Source organism: Schistocerca gregaria, chromosome 6 (assembly GCF_023897955.1).
Source record: "Schistocerca gregaria isolate iqSchGreg1 chromosome 6, iqSchGreg1.2, whole genome shotgun sequence".
Classification (NCBI taxonomy): Eukaryota; Metazoa; Arthropoda; class Insecta; order Orthoptera; family Acrididae; genus Schistocerca; species Schistocerca gregaria.
In genome coordinates, this window is record NC_064925.1 from 528785563 (window position 1) to 528811143 (window position 25581).

General features: G+C 42.1%; 1 protein-coding gene across 3 annotated transcripts in view; it reads left to right on the top strand.

Annotated features, from left to right (window-relative positions):
- The window catches only part of LOC126278325 (ras-responsive element-binding protein 1-like), a 380719-nt gene that overhangs the window by 348785 nt on the left and 6353 nt on the right, over positions 1-25581 (top strand). For all 3 annotated transcript variants that reach the window (XM_049978343.1, XM_049978345.1, XM_049978344.1), the window contains 8 exons: positions 5138-5306; positions 11083-11518; positions 14581-14898; positions 17563-17913; positions 18326-20115; positions 20334-20748; positions 21410-21960; positions 23559-24209. In XM_049978343.1, the coding sequence (XP_049834300.1) occupies positions 5138-5306; positions 11083-11518; positions 14581-14898; positions 17563-17913; positions 18326-20115; positions 20334-20748; positions 21410-21960; positions 23559-24209 (4681 nt within the window). The remainder of the gene's footprint in view (positions 1-5137; positions 5307-11082; positions 11519-14580; positions 14899-17562; positions 17914-18325; positions 20116-20333; positions 20749-21409; positions 21961-23558; positions 24210-25581) is intronic.

The following is a 25581-nucleotide window of genomic DNA, read 5'->3' on the forward strand; positions in this document are numbered from 1 at the left end:
AGAGGATCATATCAGAAATAAAATAAATGACCCTCCCTCTTGAACGAAGCAATCTTTAAAAGTAATTGATAACACAGCGAGGATGAACCTCATGGGAAAATTTTTAGATTGGTTTGGTTGGTTCTTATATTACCTCCTTTAAAGAGAGGTAATTACGCATGCAATTGCAGTAATTACAGGTGTTTCTCTCGTATCCACTAAATCGAGGTTTTGTATTTCCTCCTGCATTTCTAATTCGGTTATTGGATGTTCAGCCCATACACGTGTGTGTTGAGCACTTTGGTCAGTTTTGTGGCGTTCCATGGATATAATGAAGCATGCGTTTGTTCCTATTATATGAAGCACCGTGCATTACTTTCCTGCGAAACAAGGCTTGCCTTTTATTCAGCAAGCACTTTAGATTTCAACTTTCTTGGCTTTTCTTCGTTTGTGTCATTTTGAGGTCCACAGATACGTGTTTTTTTTTTTTTTTTTTTTAGAAAGGAAAACAGGATAGAGGCCTGTGGAATGGAGCCCCGCAGAGATCTGTGGTACAGTGAAGATGCGCTACAGGCGGATGTGGAAGCGTCTGTCTTACCACAGCCAGGAAGCGGTCAGAATTATATGGCTGAGCAATACCATCTGCCCGCAGTTCCTTATCGCACCGTCTCTTGCATCACGTATTAGTCTCAAGATGCCTGTGGTCCCTCGCGTCTTCACATCTCCCGGAAATTACCAAAAGAAATAAGGAATTTTAATTTAAAAATTAAGAGATAATCTATATATACCGATAAACTTGGATGTATCTTACACTCATCACTAATATTTCTTGCAAATATACGTTGACACACTTATTTCTCCCGATCGTTATGTATCGAAATCTGATTTGAAGATTTCTGATTGCGAGGCAAAGGCTGATATACATAGCGCTAACGAAATTTGCTTTAGACTGTACAGCTCTCACAATAACGCGTTGTTCAAAATTTAGACAATAGAGAGAAAAATCTCAGACTGTTTACTGAACTGTAACAGCTGTGATGCTAAAGTAACCTCCAAGCGAGAGAAGAAGAAATAAAATGCTGAGTTGATACCTCCAGAACGGCACTTGACACCTGCCGATGTTAAATACGAAGTTTATAGATGGACGACCAACGACTATTAGCAATTTTAAGTTTCCAGAATCAACGAAATGCCCGATTCGAATGTTAGGCCATACAGGTATGGATTTGATAGCTCTCAAACAACCAAAAAGTCTTTAGTGCAGCGTAGCTCGCCGGTACTTAATATAAGTGAAGTTACTCTCCGAATGATACTGCGTCCTTTGAACGCCGATGTGTGTTTTAATGCAATATTAGTCGGCTTTCATTTTCTTTCCGCGATCTGGAACTTTCCTTTTTTACTCTCAGATAACAGCGGACCGGCAAGGGAACTTCCAAAGAGATACATTGATGGAGGGAATCTGTAACTGCATAATCAACGGACAGCACCTGAAAATTGAGATAGGCTTTGAAGATGGACCTTTGTTTAATTTTTTTCTTGAAACTATCGTCGTCGCATGCAGATATTTGTTAAAATGATGTCGAGTAACCAAGCGGTGAATCAGACTTCAAATTTTTACAGCGAGTATTGTTAAGCGAAATGAGTAAGTTAATATTTTGTACAACGGCTAGACCTGAGACAAAACCCTTTCTTTCTTAATTCAAGAACCAATGCCGGTACGACGATGATGGAACAATTAAACTCCTTGTGGCCTTGGAGGTGCAAAAATATATATATATATTTTTTACGTTCAGCTGTTGTACATTGGTTCCCCCTGTCGACAGCAGGTGGCAAGAGCGCCCAAGCTCTCCGGTGTGGTATTCCGCTGCGCCGGCAGAGCGCAGCACTTTGCAAACACAGCCACTGGCGACAGGATCGCAATTCTCCCGTGTGTACCACTAACACTGACGAACTAGCTAACGCCGCAGCTGAATTCCAGGCAGAAGATTGCTCTGGAACAGTGATAGATAACATATGAAACTTTGAAATGCGTGGAAAACTCAAACTGTGGGAGGTTGAAGTTTGTGACCTGCAGTAATCTTCTGCGCAGATTACCCACGAGACTTGAAAGATGTCGCCGCGTTGTGCGGGAGAATAATCGCGTTTTCCCACGACCACATAATGGCAGTGACTTTTTCCTCTCTGGCGACGTATTACTGCTTACATAAGACAGTGAATCTTGGTTCCCGGGAACGTGCTCCAAGGACTTCTCCCTTCGAAATTTTGACCGTTTCTGCAGCTTTAGGCTCGTCATTGTGTGACGATGGAAGCGTCCTTCATTTGGAGGGACAAGTAATCTTAAGACCACATGCAGCTCCGCCAAGGCTGTTGCACTGAAGAATATGTTTCTATTTTATATGCTGTCATCGGGATAAAGTGGGAGACCCCAGGAACATGCAAGAACTGCTTACTTCGAGCCTGGAGACGATTAGACAGCAAGGGCGATAATTTGGATTTCAAACAAATTTTGCTTTCGCTCCCTCACTGCTCAACTTGAGTACTATAGAGACAATGAGCATAATAGAAATTTGATGGACAATAGAAAGCTTTTGTTGTTCCAGCGAAAAGAAAGCAACGCGAGCTCAACGACGAAGTCTGGATGAAATATTTCAAAGTGTCTACATCATTTATATCAATAACACATCACTTTATCATCTGTCGAGTACATACACCAGTATTCCTTGCTGGTCTCAGTACGTAACATTTTATTTTAACCTTGCACAGGAACCCACCGCCAAGAAGAAAGAGGATTACGCGAAACGTGAAGATACAGAGCACGTGCTCTCCATAACATAATCACCGTCGATGTCGGTATGTCGTGAGATTTCAGATGAGGATTTTGGAGAACAGACGAACTGCACTCGGAGCTGGTCGCACACGAGCGGATTTTATTTTAGCTAATTGGCTTTTACGTCAGTTGTAGCTTTATGTGTCAGCTTCATGATAAAGCGCCTATCATTTCGGTAATGATCATAGTAGTTGTGTTATATTACATGTAAGTATCACACTGCCTGAAGTTCCAAAAGTTTGCAATGAATGTTTGCGACCGCGAGCACCAGCGATAAAGCTAGAACGAAGTAGTCACAACACCCCTCATAACTCACTGACGGTTTGAGGTACCGAAAGAGATTTTGGGAAATGGTAGCACGCAGAGGAGAGAGTATTTGGCCGTATGGTAAATAAGCACAAGTTTCTTATCTACAGCAATATGCGAGTAACTGCAGACTTTTTCAATGAAATGATACAAGTTTTTAACAGACAGTGACAGCTGGTGAAATGTGAATTAGTGTGGCTTTGCAACAAGATAAATGAAGATGTCACATTTTCATATTTACACCTAGAATGTGCTTTTTTATGAGCTTTTAATCTGAGCCGGCCGGGGTGGGCGAGCGGTTCTAGGCGCTACAGTATGGAACCGCGCGACCGCTACGGTCGTAGGTTCGAATCCTGCCTCGGGCATGGATGTGTGTGATGTCCTTAGGTTAGTTAGGTTTAAGTAGTTCTAAGTTCTAGGGGACTGATGACCACAGCAGTTAAGTTCCATAGTGCTCAGAGCCATTTTTTTAAAATCTGATTTGTTACTCGTTCAGTAAATCATTGGCGCAATATATTGTCGCAACTGCAACTGCATGTTAGGATGTTAGCGGCGTGACATTGTGTAAACTGTGCTTTGGTTTCAAATGGCTCTGAGCACTATGGGACTTAACATCCGAGTTAATCAGTCCCCTAGACGTAGAACTGCTTAAACCTAACCAGCCTAAGGACATCACACACATTCATGCCCGAGGCAGGATTCGAACCTGCGACCGCAGCGGTCGCGCGGTTCCAGACTGAAGCACCTAGAACCGCTCGCTGCTTTGGTTTACCAGAAGAAGCAAGTTTAACATGGGAACCAGAGAAATGTATGTGATATTCGAAATTCGCTACTGATGAATGAGTGGTTTTAGGTGGCAGCAAGTTTTAGGTGCTCCAAGTATAATAAACGAGGTGGGCCAGTGACCACATCCAAAAACTTACACAACTGTACCGCAAAATACCTGGTATGAAACAAGAATGCAAAAAAATAAAGCGTAAATAGAGAAGGTTGAAACACATACAGTCAGTATTCTAACTATGGACCAAAGTGTTGTAAAAACTAACAACATTGCCAAAAAAAAGTGCAAGTAGACAATGTTTCCTGATGTGAGCGAAAATCAGATATAATATATCGTAAGTAACATTAACGTCTTTTCTAATGAACTTTTCTTAGATGCAGAAAGTAAGCCAGATCGTAAATATATTTCATTACAGACCATTAACGATACTTACATTACCAGCTGGAAGAGGTATTTACCGAAAACCGAATTTATTAGCCATTGTTAATATATTGACAGAATGTTGCAATAGGTTCTCCTGCCCTCAACAGTTTAGGATTTTTGTCATTTTCTTTATGTACCAGACACTTCTCCGACCGAGAGATTGGTACTCAAGAACCAAGAAGCTTCACCTCGTGAATGGTGTGAACTGTGATGTAGGTGCATTAGTTTTCGTGCTTCAGCTAAGTTTTCTTCAGTAGCTGCATAAAATAGCTCGACCCGATAAGATAACGATTCCGCGCCTGAGGATCCCCTGAAATAGACTGTTCATGGAGAGCGTACTGAAAAATATTGTGCAGTTGCTGGCAACATTAACTACATACATTCACCTCTCCGTGGTTTCTCACGATACTGATAAACAATACAGCTAAAATGACAGGTAAAACTTTGAGAGGTTAAAATTGTTGGACGAGGAATCTAACCTTGAACACTGACAGCTGCGAAATTCTCTTACCTACTAAGGTACTCAGACACTACCCAACTTCAATTCTGCCAACCATCTCCTCCTCCTTCGCAAACTTCAGCATGCATCCTGGGCATACATCTCGGTTCACATACCAGTGCGCTATACAGTTTAAATCTGTCTGGAAGTTTCAAAGCAGCCACGTTCTGATGCAAAGCACCTTAGTACGTGTACCGTCAGAAGTATAATATGCCTAGTTAAATGTTCTGATTTACTCACGTAGGACCACACTTACATGGATAGTTATTTTTATCGTCTTCCGAGTGAAATACAATTGCTATCACACAGTATTATTTCACAGATGCCAGTTCGGATCCGGTCTCTGCCGACGACAAATGCAGCCCCGCCGTGCAGCAAGAAACGTCTCGCACGGACGTGGAAATGCCCGGCGAGCAGCCTGTGGCAGCGGAGACCGCCAAGCCTGTGGAAGATGAGGACGTCTTGTCAAAGGAGGATTCCGTCGCCAAGAGGTAAGGGAGCGCAGCAGCGGTACTAATAAAAGTGTTGTCATAAATCTTTTATTTTTGTGTTTTCCCCTTCAGAGTAGTCCATAACGGAAGACTCCCACCTTTTCCTTCATTGTCGGAACGCTTACAGCAGTGCAGTAACTTTGGATCACGTCTGTGATCATCGGCTACAGGAGAGGCAGCAGGCGCTAAGAGGGACAGTGGGATACGTGAGACACGAAACGTGTGCAGTGTCGAATTGCGTTGAATAGCCCACGATTAGTTTTATTGTGGATTGAGGCCTCTTTCTGTGCACAGTTCTAAATACTAATGATAATGGCGTGTGACGAGGGCCCGACAAAGCCGGGAATCGAACCCGGGCCCTTAGGATTGACAGTCTGTCGCGCTGACCACTCAGCTACCGGGGGCGGACTTCTAAATACTGTAGTAGGCCTACAGTTCTTCATTTCCCCATGGACACGGAATTCGAAATAGGCACTCGTTTCCGCGCCACACTGTTATTCTTCTCATTTCACGATAGTCTTTTCCAGGAACCTCTGATAGCCGTTTCTATTTCCAAGCATCTTCTTACCGACGTGCACGATTCTTCTGCTGTGCGGTTGTCAGCGTGCTGGCCGATGTTCTCAGCCCTATTTTGTAGTAATATGCATCTGATAACCGAATCCTAACACGTCAGCTATCGTTAAGAGCTTCTTAAGAGTGTCATTTTCCTGCTCAGTAATAAAAATACTTGTCTTCCTTCCAGTACTGACAACTCGAACGCATGCGCGACTCGTACCGATAAGACGCTGTGGCATAAATTCTAACGTGGAAGTAACATGCAAAAGCGGTACGTATACCACTGGCCATTAAAACTGCTACACCACGAAGATGATGAGCTACAGACGTAAAATTTAACCGACAGGAAGAAGATGCTGTGATATGCAAATGATTAGCTTTTCAGAGCATTCACACAAGGTTGGGGCCGGTGGCGACACCTACTACGTGCTGACATGAGGAAAGTTTCCAACCGATTTCTCGTACACCGACAACAGTTGACCGGCGTTGCCTGGTGAAACGTTCTTGTGATGCCTCATGTAAGGAGGAGAAATGCGTACAATCACGTTTCCGACTGTGATAAAGGTCGAATTGTAGTCTATCGCGACTGCGGTTTATCGTATCGCGACATTTCTGCTGGCGTTGGTCGAGATCCAATGACTGTTCAGCAGAATATGGAATCGGTAGGTTCAGGAGGGTAATACGAAACACCGTGCTGGATCCCAACGGCCTCGTATCACTAGCAGTCGAGGTGACAGGCATCTTATCCGCATGGCTGTAACGGATGGCGCACCCACGTCTCGATCCCTGAGTCAACAGATGGGGACGTTTGCAAGACAACAACCATCTGCACGAACAGTTCGTCGACGTTTGCATCAGCGTGGACTATCAGCTCGGAGACCATGGCTGCGGTTACCCTTGATGTTGCATCACAGACAGGAGCGCCTGCGATTGTGTACTCAACGACGAACCTGGGTGCACGAACAGCAAAACGTCATTTTTTCGGATGAATCCAGGTTCTGTTTACAGCATCATGATGGTCGCGTCCGTGTTTCGCGACATCGCAGTGAACGCACATTGGAAGCGTGTATTCGTCATCGCCGTACTGGCGTATCACCCGGCTTGATGGTATGGGGTGCCATTGGATACACGTCTCGGTCACCTCTTGTTCGCATTGACGGCACTTTGAACAGTGGATGTTACATTTCAGATGTGTTACGACCCGTGGCTCTACCCTTCATTCGATCAATGTGAAACCCTACATTTCAGGAGGATAATGCACGACCGCATGTTATAGGTCATGTACGGGCATTTCTGGATACAGAAAATGTTCGACTGCTGCCCTGGCTAGAACATTCTCCAGATCTCTCACCAACTGAAAACGTCTGGTCAGTGGTGGCCGAGCAACTGGCTCGTCACAATACGCCAGTCACTACTCGTGCTGAACTGTGGTATCGTGTTGAAGCTGCATGGGCAGCTGTACCTGTACACGCCATCCCAGCTATGTTTGACTCAATGACCAGGCGTATCAAGGCCGTTATTACGGCCAGAGGTAGTTGTTCTGGGTACTGATTTCTCAGGATCTATGCACCCAAATTGCGTGAAAATGTAATCACATGTCAGTTATAGTATAATATATTTGTCCAGTGAATGCCCGTCTATCGTCTGCATTTCCTCTTGGTGTAGCAATTTTAATGGCCAGTAGTGTATTTGTAGCAAGGAATATGAAATTAAATTAAGGCTGTTATAATACAACGCAGTGAGTGTTAGAAAACTCGAGTTCGAAACATGTAGTTAATATTTTTGACCGCGTGTCCTATTGTTACTGTTGTTAATCAATTAATCATTCATTCACACAGGCAATACAACAACACGTCGTTAGGCATGCCTTTCGCGTTATTGAGGGTGGTTGCAATATGAAATAAATAATTCCCCATTAAGTGTTCCGAATGGAAGGACATTTCACGACTGCTATATTATGGGTCAGTGGCCAACTTATTTCTCTGCCTCGTGATGGCTGGGTGTTGTGTGTTGTCCTTAGGTTAGTTAGGTTTAAGTAGTTCTAAGTTCTAGGGGACTGATGACCATAGATGTTAAGTCCCATAGTGCTCAGAGCCATTTAGTGGCCAACTTAGCGCGTCCTTTCTGTTGCTGTTGGGGACTCATTAACATACTAATTTAAGTAGGTTACCAATTAATAAGATTGGTACATATGGGGCCCTTGGTACTGTCCACCATATCAGTATTGGCTCTTGATCGAGGCTGCATGACTCCTGTCTAATTACATATTACTAGTCAGTAAATCACCATGGTTTGGGGTCAACATCGAGCTGTAGCTTCCCTCAACTGTAGATAACTGCCGAAGTTCAAAGATCGCAATGGCACGCCACATACGTGTGGACCGTGCCCAGTAAAGCAATATTATCAGGTGTACCGGTATGAAATGAGCGTTAAGATACAAATGTGTCGATAGGGAACATTTGTTGTGAAAGAGCATTTTTTGTTTTTGGTGGGTTGGTATTGCATCTGTCAAAGATATTTGGTATACTTCAAGTCATGGAACAAACATCATATGTTTTCATCGTGTTAACAATGTCGAATTGTGTACCAGAAAGTGATGATTTGCGGAAAGCATTAATTTCTTGTTTTCATTTGGAAAAAAAGTGCTGCAGAGTCGCCTCGAATGCTTGTCGAGGCATATGGCGATCATGCTCTATCAGAAGCAACATGCAAAACAGTTCAGAAATAATGGTCTTGATGTAAGAAACGTAGAACGTGGAACAACACCAAAAAAGTTCGAAGACGCCGAATTGCAAGCAATATTGGATGAAGATGATAGTTTGAGTCAGAAGCAAATGGCAGCAATGCTAAATGTTGCACAACAAACAATGTCTTACCCCATTAAATCTATAGGAAAGATCCAAAAGTGTGGAAAATGGATGCCACATGAATTGAATGAAAGACCGAAAAGCCATTTGTCAAATTTTCTTCGAAGACGTGAAAGAAAGTAAATTTTGCATCGAATTGTTAGTGGCGATGAAAAATGGATTTATTTTAAGTATTTATTTTAAGGAACAATCGTGGGTTAATCCGGGACAACCATCAACGTCGACTGGAAAACCATATCGATTCGCCAAGAAGACACTGCTCTGTGTTTGGTGGGATATCAGAAAGGTGTGGTGTATCATGAGCTTCTAAAACCCGGTGAAACTGTGAATACTAATCGCTACAGACAACAAATGATTCAGTTTGAACCATGCATTGATCGAAAAAAAAGACCAGAATGGGCCAGAAGACATGGCAAATTAAGTTTTTTACACGACAATGCACCTGCACACAAAGCAAAACTGGTTCAGGATACAATCAAAACACTTGGCTGGGAGCTGCTACCCCACCCGCCGTATTCACCAGACTTGGCCCCTTCCGACTACCATTTGTTTTCATCAATGTGACACGCATTGGCTGAGGAACACTTCGATTCCTACGAAGAAGAAATTAGTGTCCAAGGAATAGAAAAGCAAACTGGAATCACTCAACAGAGGAAAGTCCACTGGATCTGACGGGATACCAATTCGATTCTACACACTTGCCCCCTTATAACAGCCGTGTACCGCAAGTCTCTAGAGAAACGGAAGGCTCCAAATGATTGGAAAAGAGCACAGGTAGTCCCAGTCTTCAAGAAGGGTCGTCGAGCAGATGCGCAAAACTATAGACCTATATCTCTGACGTCGATCTGTTGCAGAATTTTAGAAAATGTTTTTTGCTCGAGTATCATGTCGTTTATGGAAACGCAGAATATACTCTGTAGGAATCAACATGGATTCCGGAAACAGCGATCGTGTGAGACCCAACTCGCATTATTTGTTCATGAGACCCAGAAAATATTAGATACAGGCTCCCAGGTAGAAGCTATTTTCCTTGACTTCCGGAAGGCGTTCTATACAGTTCCGCACTGTCGCCTGATAAACAAAGTAAGAGCCTACGGAATATTTGACCAGCTGTGTGGGTGGATTGAAGAGTTTTTAGCAAACAGAACACAGCATGTTGTTCTCAATGGAGAGACGTCTACAGACTTAACCTCTGGCGTGCCACAGGGGAGTGTTATGGGACCCTTGCTTTTCACAATATATATAAATGACCTAGTAGTGTCGGAAGCTCCATGCGGCTTTTCGCGGATGATGCTGTAGTATACAGAGAAGTTGTAGCATTAGAAAATTGTAGCGAAATGCAGGAAGATCTGCAGCGGATAGTCACTTGGTGCAGGGAGTGGCAACTGACCCTTAACATAGACAAATGTAATGTATTGCGAATACATAGAAAGAAGTATCCTTTATTGTATGATTATATGATAGCCGAACAAACACTGGAAGCAGTTACTTCTGTAAAATATCTGTGAGTATGCGTGCGGAACGATTTGAACTGGAATGATCATATAAAATTAATTGTTGGTAAGGCGGGTACCAGATTGAGATTCATTGGGAGAGTCCTTAGAAAATGTAGTCCATCGACGAAGGAGGTGGCTTACAAAACACTCGTTCGACCTATACTTGAGTATTGCTTATCAGTGTGGGATCCGTACCAGATCGGGTTGACGGAGGAGATTGAGAAGATCCAAAGAAGAGCGGCGCGTTTCGTCACAGGGTTATTTGGTAACCGTGATAGCGTTACGGAGATGTTTAGCAAACTCAAGTGGCAGACTCTGCAAGAGAGGCGCTCTGCATCGCGGTGTAGCTTGCTCGCCAGGTTTCGAGAGGGTGCGTTTCTGGATGAGGTATCGCATATATTGCTTCCCCCTACTTATACCTCCCGAGGAGATCACGAATGTAAAATTAGAGAGATTGGAGCGCGCACGGAAGCTTTCAGACAGTCGTTCTTCCCGCGAACCATACGCGACTGGAACGGAAAAGGGAGGTAATGACAGTGGCACGTAAAGTGCCCTCCTCCACACAGCGTTGGGTGGCTTGCGGAGTATAAATGTAGATGTAGATGCCGAAAATTGGTTGTCTGATTGGTCTGCTTCAAAAGACGAACATTTCTATCGGCGTGGTGTCCACAAATTGCCAGAGAGGTGGTCAAAACGTGTAGAAAGCAATGATCAGTACTTTGAATAAAATGTTTTTACTTTTATTTAAAATTAGTGTTTGATTTTCACAGAGAAACGTTCGTTTCGTACCGGTACACCTGGTAGCTGTTGAAATCGACCTCTGGGGTGAGAGCTTACGCCGAGCGGCTCTGTTTCTAGCAACGACGGCGACAGCGACGAGTGCACGGGAGCCGGCGCCGGCGCATTCGGCTGCCCCGCGTGCTCTGCGACGCTGCCGTCGCAGCACGCGCTGACGCTCCACCTGCGCTCGGAGCAGCACCGCGGCGGCGCGGGCGCGCCCTTCCCCTGCGGCGTCTGCGGGAAGTCGCTCAGCTCGGCGTCTTCCCGCGACCGCCACGCGCTCGTCCACTCCCGCGAGCGGCCCTTCCAGTGCCGCGTCTGCGGCGTCGCCTTCACCACCAACGGCAACATGCACCGCCACCTCCGCACGCACGATGCCGCCCCTGATGCCTCGCCCGCCTCGAAGCGCCGCCGCGAGTCCTGCGGCAGCAGCAGCAGCAGCAGCAGCAGTAGCCGCGCGGGGAGTACCAGAGGCGCGTCACCCCCTTCTCCGACCGTGTGCAACAAACGCAAGGTAGGTTTCAGCTCGGTAGGAAGCTGACGGCTTCACGCTGAGGGGACAAAATTCACGGGATAGCAATATACAAATTCAAGGATGGCAGTAGTATTGTTGTACACGAGGTATAAAAGGGCAGTGCATTTAGATGGAATACTGCCTCGTCACTAAATATTAAGAGTGGAAGAAAACTGTCATTCTCCATCTTACCAAGAACGAAATTACAGATTCCGGGAGGACGACGGTTCAATCCCGCGTCCGGCCGTCCCGGTTTAGGTATTCCCTGATTTCCCTAAATCACTCCAGGCAAATGGCGGGATGGTTCCTTTGAAAGGGCACGGCCGACTTCCTTCCCCTTTGCCTAATCTGATGAGACCGATGACCTCGCTGTCTGGTCTTCTTCCCCAAACAACCAACCCAACAGAACTCTGTACACAAAACAGGTCAGATCGTTGTTGCAGAAGCAATGAAAAAAGCGTGCCAAATTTAAAAGAACGCAAGTCCCCAAGATTGGCAAAGTTTTACAGAAGTTCGAAATATGACACGTACTTCAATGTCAGATGCTTTTAATAATTTCCACAACGAAATTCTGCCTCTAAATCTGGCAGAAAACTCAAAGATATTCTGGTCATTCATAAGGCACACCAGTGGCAAGACACAATCAATACATCCACTGCGCGATAACAACAGTGAAGTCACTGATGACATTGCCACTAAAGCAGTTATTAAACACGGTTTTCCAAAACTCCTTCACCAAAGAAGATGAAGTAAATATTCCTGAATTCCAATCAAGAACAACTGCCAAGATGAGAAACATAGAAGTCGATATCCTTGGTGTAACGAAGCAGCTTAAATCACGTAATAAAGGCAAGGCCTCTGGTCCAGATTGTATACCAGTCAGGTTCGTCTCAGTATATGCTGATAAAATAGCTCCATATTTAGCAATTATATACAACCACTCACTCACAGAAAGAAATGTACCGAAAGACTGGAAAATTGCTCAAGTCACACCAATACCCAAAAAGGGAAGTAGGAGTAATTCGATGAATTACAGGCCTATGTCACTGATGTTTGCAGTAGAGTTTTGGAACATTATGAAGTATCTCGAAGGAAATTATTTACTGACGCACAGCACGGATTCAGAAAACATCATTCTTATAAAATACAACTAACTGTTTATACTCATGATGTAATAAGTGCTATCGACAGGGGATGTCCAATTGATTCCATATTTTTAGATTTCCATAAGGCTTTCAACACTGTTCCTCCTACAGAGTATCGCCTCGTGCGACTGGATTTGTGATTTCTTGTCAGAAAGGTCACAGTTCGTAGTAATAGATGGAAAGTCATAGAGTAAAATAGAAGTAATATCCGGCATTCCTCAAGGAAGTGCTATAGGCCCTCTATTGTTCCTGATCTATATTAACGACATAGGAGACAATCTGAGTAGCTGTCTTAGATTGTTTGCAGATGATGCTGTCATTTACTGTCTTGTAAAGTCGTCAGATGATCAAAAAGACTTTGCAAAATGATTTAGATAACATACCTGTATGGTGCGAAAAGTGGCAATTGACCCTGAGTAAAGAAAAGTGTGAAGTTATTCACATAACTACTAAAAGAAACCAGCTACATTTCGATTAAGCGATAATTCACACAAATCTGAGGGTTGTAAATTCATCTAAATACTTAGGAATTACAATTACAAATAACCTAAATTGGAACAATCACATAGATGATGATGTGGGTAGAGCAAACCTAACACTTTGATTCACTGGCAGAACACTTAGAAGGTGCAACAGGTCTACCAAAGAGACTGTGTAATCCTCCAAAGGAATCTAAGTTTTGGGGCCACGGGGATGTGTGGATTTGTGTAAACCTGGGGGTCTCAGTGATCAGCCTCTCTTTCCAAAATATCTCTCTCTTTCCTCCGTGAGGAAGAAACTAACAGTTCTAGTTTTTTTCAGTTTTAAATGTGTCCATTGGTAGTACTGGAATTTCATTTCCTGGAAGTAAGAATGCTGGCCAGCCATTTTAGTCTTCTTGTAGTTTTTAACACTGTGGATAATGCATTTGTTTGGCTTGTAATAAAATCAGCACAGTTTTACCACACTGCAATATCATCATCATTTCATCACAATGTTATTACATCATCCATCATCACTATTTCAGACTAATTATTGGTGGTATCATCATCCTGGTGAGTCATATTTGATTTGTGAAATTTGGGTCTTTCACTGAATTCGAAGTTACATATAGGTGATACACTGTGAGACATTTTCAGTTCCTAAATATAACGAATAAGTAACTCAGACCCATATAAGATATGAATTAGAGCTTCAGGTAATGCCGTAACTAATGACTATTACAAGACAAATATGAATTAAGATCATTTCACCACACTCACAACAAAAAATAATCAACTTCAGCAGTTCCCAATAATTATGTGGTACAGAACACAGCGGATAAATGACAATGGTACATTATGTTTTGTAACACTGTGGTTTGGATGTGCTGCTGCCTATCTTGATGTTAATTCTAACAGCAGAAAATCAAGGATAAAATAAAGACAGTATTGTGAAATGGATAGATTGGTATTCATCATATAGTGGAGATGTTGAGTTACAAACAGGCACAACAAAAAGAGTAGCAATGTATCATTTTGATATTGTTGTCTTTATGTTAATTCTCTATGCTTTATTTATACTGTCAAGTTACAGATAGTGAGGCCCATTTAAAAGTGCTGCTGTCGAATATGAGTGCCCATTAAAACTGAGCAGAGAGAACAAAAAATCAATGTACTAATAATTTAGCTGCATAAGCTAACCAGTTCAATGATATTTGTGATTTGTAACTGACACTGGTAAATTGTAGATGGCAATTCAGGATCCCATTATTTCAAAAAATACTGTAACAAATGATTTGTTGTTTTTGTGCCAAATTTAGTTGTATTTTTCATAGCCCATTAAGTATTAATTGCTCTGTTATTGTAGTATACTATAAATATTGCTGTCTTCCTGTATCTAAATACAAAGTAAATTTACAGAGAATTTACTCTGACCTGATCTCTCATCTTGTGGCAGGTGGAGGAGGATGGAGATGCCTGTGAAACTTCCATCAGGCAACGGTTACGTGGTTCCGTGGGCGCAGGCTCGCCCGAAGATTTAAGTGGTGATGGCAAATTACAGTGCCCAGTGTGTGAGAGACATGAATTTCCTTCTGTTGCCTCACTTGAATTACACATCAATAAGACGCATCCAGGTACTGATACACCATTCTACAAGTTGCATCAGCTGCAGGACAACAAAATACGCTGTGATATTTGTGGAGCTGCTTTCCGCAATAGTCGTGACCTCGATATGCACAGATATGCTGCTCATGACACAGTTGTCGGATTTCAGGTAAGTCACAATATAACACATCATCTATGCATGATTTTTTAAATTGGTTTTCCAATAATTAAATACTCCTTCCTGTTTCTCTGGTGCTGTGTGGTCATTGCAGATCTTCAGAAAGTGCCCTTTTGCTGATCATAAAACTGATAAATTATTTTAAAATGAGTTTTCTAAGTACTAAATTCCTTAAATATAACGTATAAGCAGGTATGACCAGGTCTGTGTTTTCTTTTTTTTCTTTCCTTTTCTTCACAACTCATCTTCATTTCCTAAGTAACATAGATTTTGATGATCTTAATCCTGGTGGTAATTCTCAGAATAGCACAAGACATGAAAAGAGAGAAATTATAAAATTATTTTTGTTACACTATATATAGTGTAATGTAACAAAGTGTTGTTTACTAATGGCTATAGTTATACTTTATCATCTCTCCTTCATCACGCTGATGAAATATATGAATTTGCTAACTGCACTAAGAAGTATTCTGCAGGTGAAACTTCCTGACAGATTAAAACTGTGTGCCCGACCGAGACTCGAACTCGGGACCTTTGCCTTTCGCGGGCAAGTGCTCTACCAACTGAGCTACCGAAGCACGACTCACGTCCGGTACTCACAGCTTTACTTCTGAAGTAAAGCTGTGAGTACCGGACGTGAGTCGTGCTTCGGTAGCTCAGTTGGTAGAGCACTTGCGCGCAAAAGGCAAAGGTCCCGAGTTCGAGTCTCGGTTGGGCACACAGTTTTAATCTGTCAGGAAGTTTCATATCAGCGCACACTCCGCTGCAGAGTGAAAATCTCATTCTGTATTCTGCAGGTCTTCTGAATATCATACTTGGAAACTCACACAATTTATTTACAAAATCTTGTGTTCTTGTTAGTCAATCTTATCCTATCGCTATATAGACATAATGTTTTAATGGACCTATATTCCAGTGCAATGGTATATGAGCAGTTTCAGAGACTTTGAGATTTTATAATTAAATAGCACATTAGTAACATACACGGTTGGGGAAAAGTTCTCAGGTTTACAGGCCGGTGGCAGTGTTGACACTGTGCCATTTTAAGACCACCACCTGGCTGGAAACCTGAGAGCTATTCACCTACAATATATGCTGGGAGAGCCTACATTCAATATAAAACATGAGAGGGGGGGGGGGGGGGGGGGGAAGTTTACAGTCTAACATGGCACATCGGGCATACAACAAGGACCACTAATCACATAGGAACTGGAGGTCACAAATGGCATAGAAGGAGACTACAGTCATGAGAGGGTGTTGTCACGAGGGGCGTTGCTATACAAACATGGGTAGAGTTGCCATTCATGGTGCGGAAGCGTTGTGACTAACATGGCTAGCTACATGTACCGCGAAATGGCTGAGATGCATTTCATTTATTGTGCGGTCAACTGGAATGGACGAGAAGCTGGGCAATTATATCGTGCAAAATATCCCACACCACTGATGTCTCAGCCCCCCTCTCCTCCCCATCTGGTGCATTGTACACGATAATTGCATCCATTTCGTTTCCAACATGTCAAGGAATTGCAATCGGGAGACTACAACAAGTGCATGGGATTTGCCTCGTGCTTTCTGCATGAATCCGCTGCAGACCGAAGCTTCGGAGCAAGTGCCCTCTTCACCAGTGAGACTACATTCTCACTTGAGGGTGTGATGAACATTCACAATCTGTGTACGTGGGTGGATGTGAACTCACATGCTACATGTAAGCATGCCTCACATGCAAATTTACGCTTAATGTGTGTGCTGGCATCATTAGAGACTGTTTAATTGGGCTATCAAACCAACTTCATGCTTGCATGTATCTCATATTCGTGTGAGAGGTTTTGCCAGGCATGTTGAATGATGTTATGAAGCCTGTTCAAATCCACATTTGATTTCAGCATGATAGATACCATGCGCATTTCAGTAAACAAATAAGGGCATATCTGCAGGCAACCTTTCCTGGCTGATAGATTGGTCACAGTGGGCCAGTTGCATGGCTACCACATTCACCTGATCTGTCCCAAATTGACTTTTTCCTGTGGGGGTATGTGAAGGGCCTTGAGTATGAAACATCTGTTACATCACTGTAGTACCAATTGGGCAGGATTGTTATGGCAGCAGGATGGCTTAGAGAAACACCAGCAGTGTGGATTTTAGATACACCAGGTATCTTTGAGAGGGTGCATTATTGAATGCAGCATCAATGCCAGGAGTGTCTCGATGCAGCTCGACAAAACTTTGAGCATCTCCTGCAGAGGGCATTCATTTGTAGCATGTGACTAAATAACTGCAATGCCATTTAGTAGTCCAGGATAGCATTTGTGACCCTCAGTTCCTATGTGATAACTGATAATTGTTGTTTGCCTGATGTGCCCTGTCAGTTTGTAAACTTTTTTTTAATCATCCTGTATATGGTTTTGACCATATTGGGTGTACTGCTACATCGCTTTAAATTGGTCCCTTCACATTTTTCATCCCAAGTGAAACAGGAACCATTTTTTATTGATAGCAAGTCATTTACTGCCACAAAATTCATTTTCAATAAGATCTGGATCTTGAATGTAAATTGTTATTTGTTGCAGACAAAGAATCTGCTACACTGAATTTTTATATTTTAAAAAAATATTTAATGTATGTAATTCACAAGTAAAATTTTTGTCATTTTTGCAGGACCTCACTTTTGTTGACTTCTCCAGCTCAAAATTTCCACATATTGCCCGTGCTGTGTGTGAACAATCCCTGCACCGGCCATCGAAAGCAACATGTCCAAGATTCCAGTGCCTCCACTGTCACCGATCCTTCCCCTGCGATAGTGCTCTTAAGATCCATATACATGCTGGCTGTGGCTTGGCAGCGACGACTTCTTCAGATAGTGCTGAAAGTGATGGTCCTACTGATCTCAGTTGTCACTCAGGAAGGCGGCAAGTCTCTCCATCAGAATCAGAAGATGAAACACCTGAAGAAAAGAAGAGGCATGATTTCTTTTCATGCCTTGATCTCCGTAATAAAGTATCATCTCAGGTAAAAATAAAGACAGTTAATACACTTTGTGTGTGTGTGTGTGTGTGTGTGTGTGAGAGAGAGAGAGAGAGAGAGAGAGAGAGAGAGAGAGAGAGAGAGAGAGAGAGATTTTTTTTGGAGTAAATGTCTAATGTGATAAATAACTACAGTAGTTTCATGATTTAAAAGTGCCATTTCATGTCAGAGTGGATTTTCTTACTTGGTTTTCCAGTGAAATATTGCTGTAGGGTAGGGAGCAACCAGTATCAGTCTTGAAGGCACTGGTTGTTTTTTTGGTAGTAGTGGTGGTGGTGGTGGTGGTGGTGGTGGTGGTGGTAGCAGTAGTAGTAATAATAATAGTAGTAGTAATACTGATGCCACAAAGATATTATGGTTCACATTTTCAATAATATATTTAATCAACTTTTTCCAGGTGCCTTATGAAACACCTTCACCAGGACCCCAGTTCAAGGAAGACAGTTTGGAGCAACCTTCTGACTTTTCAAACTTTGATCAGTCACCACAAATGGGCACCAGAGATTTGGCAGATATTCAGAGCATGATCTCTGTAACATCAGTTGGTGGGATATTGCCAGAGCTCTCCAAATCCCCATCTCCTCCTCCTCCTCCGTCATCATGCCATAGTGCCAGTGGTGATCTCACACCTCCAGATTCAGCTGTCAAAGAAGAGGAACAACAAGATCTATTTGCTGCAGAGTTTCGACGCATGAAGTTGCGTGGGGAATTCCCGTGTCGACTGTGTGATGCAGTTTTTCCAAATTTACGAGCACTCAAAGGTCACAGCAGAGCACATTTGTCAGCAGGATGCTGCAATGTGTGTCCGTTCACCCACTCTGATCGCACCATTCTTCTGCGGCATATGCGATCTCACAATGGAGACCGCCCTTATGAATGTGCTCTATGCAACTATGCTTTCACAACGAAGGCCAATTGTGAGAGGCATCTGAGAAATCGCCATTCCAAACTGTCTCGTGATGATGTGAAAAAATCTATTATTTATCATCCCTCTGAGGATCCTACAAATGATCCAGAGCTGCAAGGGAAGATAACAACAAAATTAGATGTAAAGAGGAGTCTTGTATTTGCATCTGGCTCATCGGAAGAATATGGCACTGGACATCTTCTGAGTACAGCATTGTCACATTCCAGACCTGATATCACCAAAGAGACCACTGAGGAAGCAAAACTAGACATTCCCATGTCATTGCAGGAAAGATTACGACCCACTGCTACTACTGATACTACAAACAATGACAGTGTAAAAACACCATTACTAATAGATAAAGCAGACAAGATAGAGGACCCAACCATTTCTTGTAACACACTACCACAGGTATCAGAGGAGAGTCTAATGTCTGTGACTGTGAAGAAAGAGGAACATGAACATGAACATGAACCAGAGGCAGAGGTAGAGCCTGAAGATGTTCAGCAAAATATACAAGACAAAGAAACACTAGTCACTTTCACAAACCAGTTTCCCAGTTTAGTCACTCAAAGCCAAAGACCTATATGTACCTCAGCTATCACGTGTGGTGCAACACCATATGGTAGAGATGTAAATTCACCATTGGATCTCAGTATGGATGCCTTGGACTTGCGCAAGAAGAAGAAAAAGGAACCCTCACCATCACCTCCCCCATGTCATTCACCATTTCCTTCAGCAGATGATGATGATGATGAAGATGCTGAAAAGCCTCAGGATTTATCCAAAAAGTCTGCTACTCCTGTATCGTCTAGTCACTACACTGACAAAATCCGAAAATCTCTCTTTGGAACACAGGTCAAAGCTGAAAATCAAGTCCCCTTAGTAATGAGCAATAGCCCTGGCTCCATATTGGCACAGCATATTTTGAATACAGTCAGCAATCATGCTTCAAATCTCCCACCTCATCTTAACCAGAATCCTCCACAGTCACCCAATACAGATGTTCCTGCAACCAGATACTTTCCACAGTTTGGTTCACCATACATATCATCTATTTTCCCTTATTTTTTGATGCCCTCACCTTCTAGACCAATCTTTCCTCCCACATCAAATTTGCAGGAAGTGGAAGAAATGAAGGAACGATTGCTGCAAAAGGAATTGATTCGTGAAATACGGCTCACTTGTGGTGGAAAAGTATTAAGTGCAGTGCCTGGAAACGAACAGATTAATAGACACCCACAAACTTTCCAAGACTCTTCAAATGATTTCAGTAGCAGGTAAACTAGAGTACAGAATGTTTGCTTATTTAAATAAACTTCTGATAAGTGACACATTAAGATACTTTAATTATTATTATCAAATTTTTAACTATGGGGAACAATGCTGTACCAGAACCCAAATTATATCATATTGTGTACTTTGTAATAATCCAAATAACTATAAACACTATAGCAAGAGTGACATAGACTAACACACTTATTATTCTTTTTGCCAGGAATGCCAGTATGAAGTTGAAGCAGGAAATTGACACCAATGTTCCTGTCCCCGTGGCTGAAAAGGCAGATATAATACATCACATGCCACCAAAACCAGTTACTATATCCCGGGACCTACCTGCTGTACCATCATCTTCTGTAAAAATGGTGATCAAGAATGGTGTTCTGATGCCAAAGCAAAAACAAAGAAGGTACCGCACTGAGAGGCCGTTTGCATGTGAACACTGTTCTGCACGATTTACACTCCGTTCAAATATGGAGCGACATATAAAGCAGCAACACCCTCAGTTATGGAGTCAGCGACAACGAACAGTGGGAGGACCAGGAAGGAGGCCACAACCACCTCCGAATGTTACGTGCACTGATCTGCAAGATGTGCCCCATCTTCTCACTATTCCACGACCAGTTACAGAGGTGAGAGCTCTTATCTAAGATCTGTTATACATTGGTTCAGTTGCAATAATGTGAATAAATATATCACTAGAACTATAATGCTCTGTATCTACAAGTAATTATTTTATAATTTAGTAGCCATTTCACTGTCTCAGTTCCTTTTCACTACTTTTTCTGCATTACACAAATTTAGAGTATTCAGCAGGGCTATTGTGGGGTAGGGAAAGTGATGTCAAATGAGTGAGGCATACAGAAAAACACTCTAACGATGTACATTTAATTCAAATTCACACTCCACACAATCCATTCAAATTCACACTCCACACAATCCCTAGAGCCATGGTTGATGGATGCTGCAGTGCAATACAAACATTCAGAATACACTGGACAGCATATGAGGAAACTATCCCTTCAGAACATAATCTAAAGTCAAGAAATGCTTATGGTGAGACCACATCTAGGTATACCGACTATCTTATTGTGTCCATAATCTAGTATATATCACTTTGGTAATACAGTGGGCAGGTTTATTTTATAACCACTTTGCCTTGTTAGTAACACATATAATGATTCATTCTAAATGTCTGGCGGTTCTCCTTCTTGATGAGAACTCGATGAATCAATAAATCAGTTATTCAATTGAATCAATCAGTTATTTAATAAAATTTTTAATTATCCACAGGTTCTAAAGGAGCAGCAACGGTCTACATCCAGCAACAACTGCACAACCTTCAACAGTAGCAGTGTTAATTCCACTGCTACCATCACTCCCACCACTAGCATAAACATTGCAGCAACAGCAGTGGTGACTACCACAGGCACTACAGTTGTTACTCCAGCCACTTCCATGAGGAATGAAGATAACAGTCACAATACTAATAATTGTGGTTCAAAGACTTACATCTCAGATGAAGTGAAACATGCAATTGCTCAACAGCTGAAATCCAAATTGTCTGTATCAGCTGATGATGCAGATGATGAAGCTGAACTGGTCATTGATGAGAGTGAGCAGTCCCCAAACCCAACTCCGCAGCCTCCAGTTCCCTCTATTACAGTTGTGTCACCAGAGGAACTGGAAATGAGAGCAGGAGCAGGCACAGACCTTGCTAGTGTCTCCAGATTGCTAGATGCAGCAAATCAACAAACCCATGCTTTCCAGCGATATTTCAAACTAGAGGACAATAGTGAGGAAGATGAGGATGGCCTTGTTGCTGGAAGCAGTGATGAGAACAGGTGAGCATACATTGTACAGAGAAAGAGGGCTGCTGTTGTGTAGATTAATTTTATCTTTATTTATGTGAAGAACATGTAAACTACTCCTCCTTCACATGTGCGAGGAACACATTTCCATAAGTACAAGATTCATCCAGATCTCATTTTGTTTTCATTCAAAATTCTTTTTGTGCCTGCATAGGGTATCATGTTCAACTATAATTCCACATTTTTGCTGTCATGTTAGTCCCAGCCTGTCCTACTACAGGTAACCCTGTAGCCATCAACTAAATACACAGTACATTTACAAATTCTTTCTACAACAACCATTTCCAACCCAGATAATATCCACTTTATTGTGAGACCTGCGGCACCACTCATCTCTTTTACTGCAGTATTTAGCATTCAGTATGAGGATGCAGATTATGGCTCGATTTCAAAGCATGGCACATAGATGTCATTGGCTTTCGTGAAATAATGCAGTGTCAACTCTATCTGTACAATAGATTTGTTTACAAATTTTTTAAAGTACTTGTGTGTGTCTCACTCAAGTTGATAAACTGGAATACCATATTGTTATGAATAATTACATTTTGGGCTGTTTATTGTTAGCAAAACATCACCCAGTGTTGATGATGTCAGGAACTGTGCTTTCATTTGGAGCGTTTAAAGATATAGGCACCTGAATGCGAATGCAGCCTTTCTTTAAACTATACTCACAGATTATTGACCAAATTTACAATATAGTAATGTGCAACAAGTGATTAAAGGTGTGCGAAACAGCTGATGTTGGGCACATTGGATTAAAGAGAAGAATTAACTATAAGAGCCCTTTTGTAAGCTGGGTTTCACATTTAGTTGACTGATGACAAAAATTAAATGCATATAAAGGTAAAAGTTTGGACAGTTTTAATATGAATCCATATTCCTATCTATTACTACGAACAAGATGTGGATCCAACAGTTCATTCCAGAATTAAAACATACTTCAAACAGTGGGTGAAACCAGTGGTTCTCCACTAGAAAGAACAAAGGCAGTTTCACCTAGTGGACTGCTTATAATGTATGATTTCAGGAATGCATCATAGAATGTTCTGATAGATTATTTTACAAATGGTAAATCAATAGCTGATGAACACAACAAAAGCATTCTGTTCCATTGGACGAAAAAGAACATCTAAGGAAAGTCCTGAACTGCAAAGAAGTGGAAAAATAAATTTCTTCACCTTAGTGCAGCCACTCACAAAAGATTTGGCAGTGGGAAAATAGAGGGCTTTGAAGTATAAATTGTTGGAATTGTCACACAAAAGATCACAGCTAGCACATTCTGATTTCTACCTGCTCCCACATCTAAAACCATTAGTGCCGCAAGTTCAGTGAGTCCACGGATGATGTTCTAGTAGCTGCAGAAAAGTATTTTCTGCTTCTAGGATAGAATATGGATGAACTACATTGGCTTAATTTGGTCTATGCTGAAAAATAAGTGAAATTTTTAGTCTCTGCTGCCAGCCATTGAACTTTTATCACTTGTCCTTGAACAATGGTCCAAATTGTCACTGTAATGACTGATTAATGTAATGACTATTTTTTTGGTTTAGTAAGATGAATTTTTATTACAGGTCTGAGACGGAGCTTACGCCCCCATCAGATGTCAAGAAGAAAAGTGCATATTCCCTGGCACCAAATCGGGTCTCGTGCCCTTACTGCAACCGCAAATTCCCATGGTCATCCTCACTAAGACGTCATGTCCTGACCCACACAGGTCAAAAACCATTTAAATGCAAACACTGCCCACTGCTTTTCACTACAAAATCAAACTGTGACCGTCATTTATTGCGTAAACATGGCGGAAGTAGCGGGAGTCAGGCTGTCAATGCAAGTGCAGTTGGGAGTGCAAGCAGCAGTGGGGAAACTTCTCCTGGGGCAGTAAACTCTGCAACACGTAACGTACCTGAACGGCCATACAAATGTCACCAGTGCCCGAGTTCAACATTTTCAACTCAGAGCAATTTGCGTAAACATTTGTCCACGAAGCATGGGAATCAAACTGGCAGTAGTCCCACTGGCAGTGGTAGTGATGAACCGTCGTCTGCAGACCCTGAAGTCAGTGTTCTGACAGACTCACCTCCTCCAACAACTCCTGTGCTTGTGGCACTACCTCCAGTGCCTGAAGCGAGCACAGTAGCCACACCAGCTGTGTCACCCATTGCACCTCCTGCTGTGACTGTAGAGGAAGCCTCACCTACAGTGGTGCCCTGCATTGTACCCAGGTATGTATGCACACCTAATGTTTGTGCAATATTTGTTGAGTTGATTTGATGTGGACATTAAAGTTAACAATGTAGGATAAAAGATTCTAGGTTGAGGTTAGCAATCCTGTTAACACTTACAACCAGTGTTTCATCTAGATCATTTCAGTACCTTGATCAATTGTGCAGGTTTTGGCTATTGAAATTATCTGAATAAAAATGAATGCATTATGTATAATATAAAACGTCAGGAGAGCAGCACCTGTTCTTGGACAGTAAGTGGTACAAAGAGGTACCATTCCTGACAGTATAAACTGTACCTGTACTGTATTTATCTGATACCGATGGCCACATCATGAAAAATAATATAAGGCCTTCTCTTCTGTGCACAGTACCCTTACATGATGTAAGGTTTTCTAATCTTGAGGTTTCATTTGCATGGTGAGTATGCTTCTTGTTTAATCAGACCCATCTATTAGTAAGTCTTTTTGGTCTGCTGATGGCCAGGTTGGCAGAGACCATCCTTTTCCTTTCTCTTCTAAAATGATGGGAAACTTGTTCTTCATTACATGGTCATCTGGTTCTCAAAGCAAGTAGCCATGTCATCTCAGTCTGGATTTTGTACTCTTTATCATTAATGGGTACTATTTGCATACTAGCACTTGTAAAGGATGACTTTTTGAGATGTATGGAAAATAGATTAATCTACAGGTAGTGCTGAAAGGAAATGAAACATTATGTGCTATTTATCACCAGGCCATCTTTTTAGATATTGCTGCTTTTCTTTATCTCACAAATGAAAAGTCAGAAGTTCATAAAAATAATTTGTACATAAAATGATCACATTATAAAATTATCATCAAGCCGCTTAATCTAAATGAAGCACGTTCGTCACAAAATGGATAAAGAGTTTCAGTAGTGAACCAAGCGAAAGGCTATCATAACTTTGGAAATGATACTTCCTCCAGGCTAACAAGCTACTTCTCGACTGCTGTCAAGAGAATGTGCTGTCATGAGAATGTGGCATACTTTTCCTTCTATGTATCTCCTGCATATTGCCAGGAAGAACCAGAAGTCTACCACACCACAACTTGTTCCAATACCTTCATGCAACTGCCTGTCCTGGCTACTGGTGGTTTCTGAAGGTAAAAATTGGCAATAATTATTGACTAACCTGTTGGTCAAACAAAAACTGAAGAGCAATTTCTGTTTGCAAATTATCTGTATTTCCTGCAAGTGACATTTCCACATGCATGAAAAGTTGCTCTTTATATTCAAAATTGAATTTACCCTGAGGGGTGACACCACCTGACCATCACAACCTGAGCATTTTATCTGAATGCAGATTTTGGTCTGGTGATTTCTTTATAGCTTAAACCTTGCTGCCAAAGAT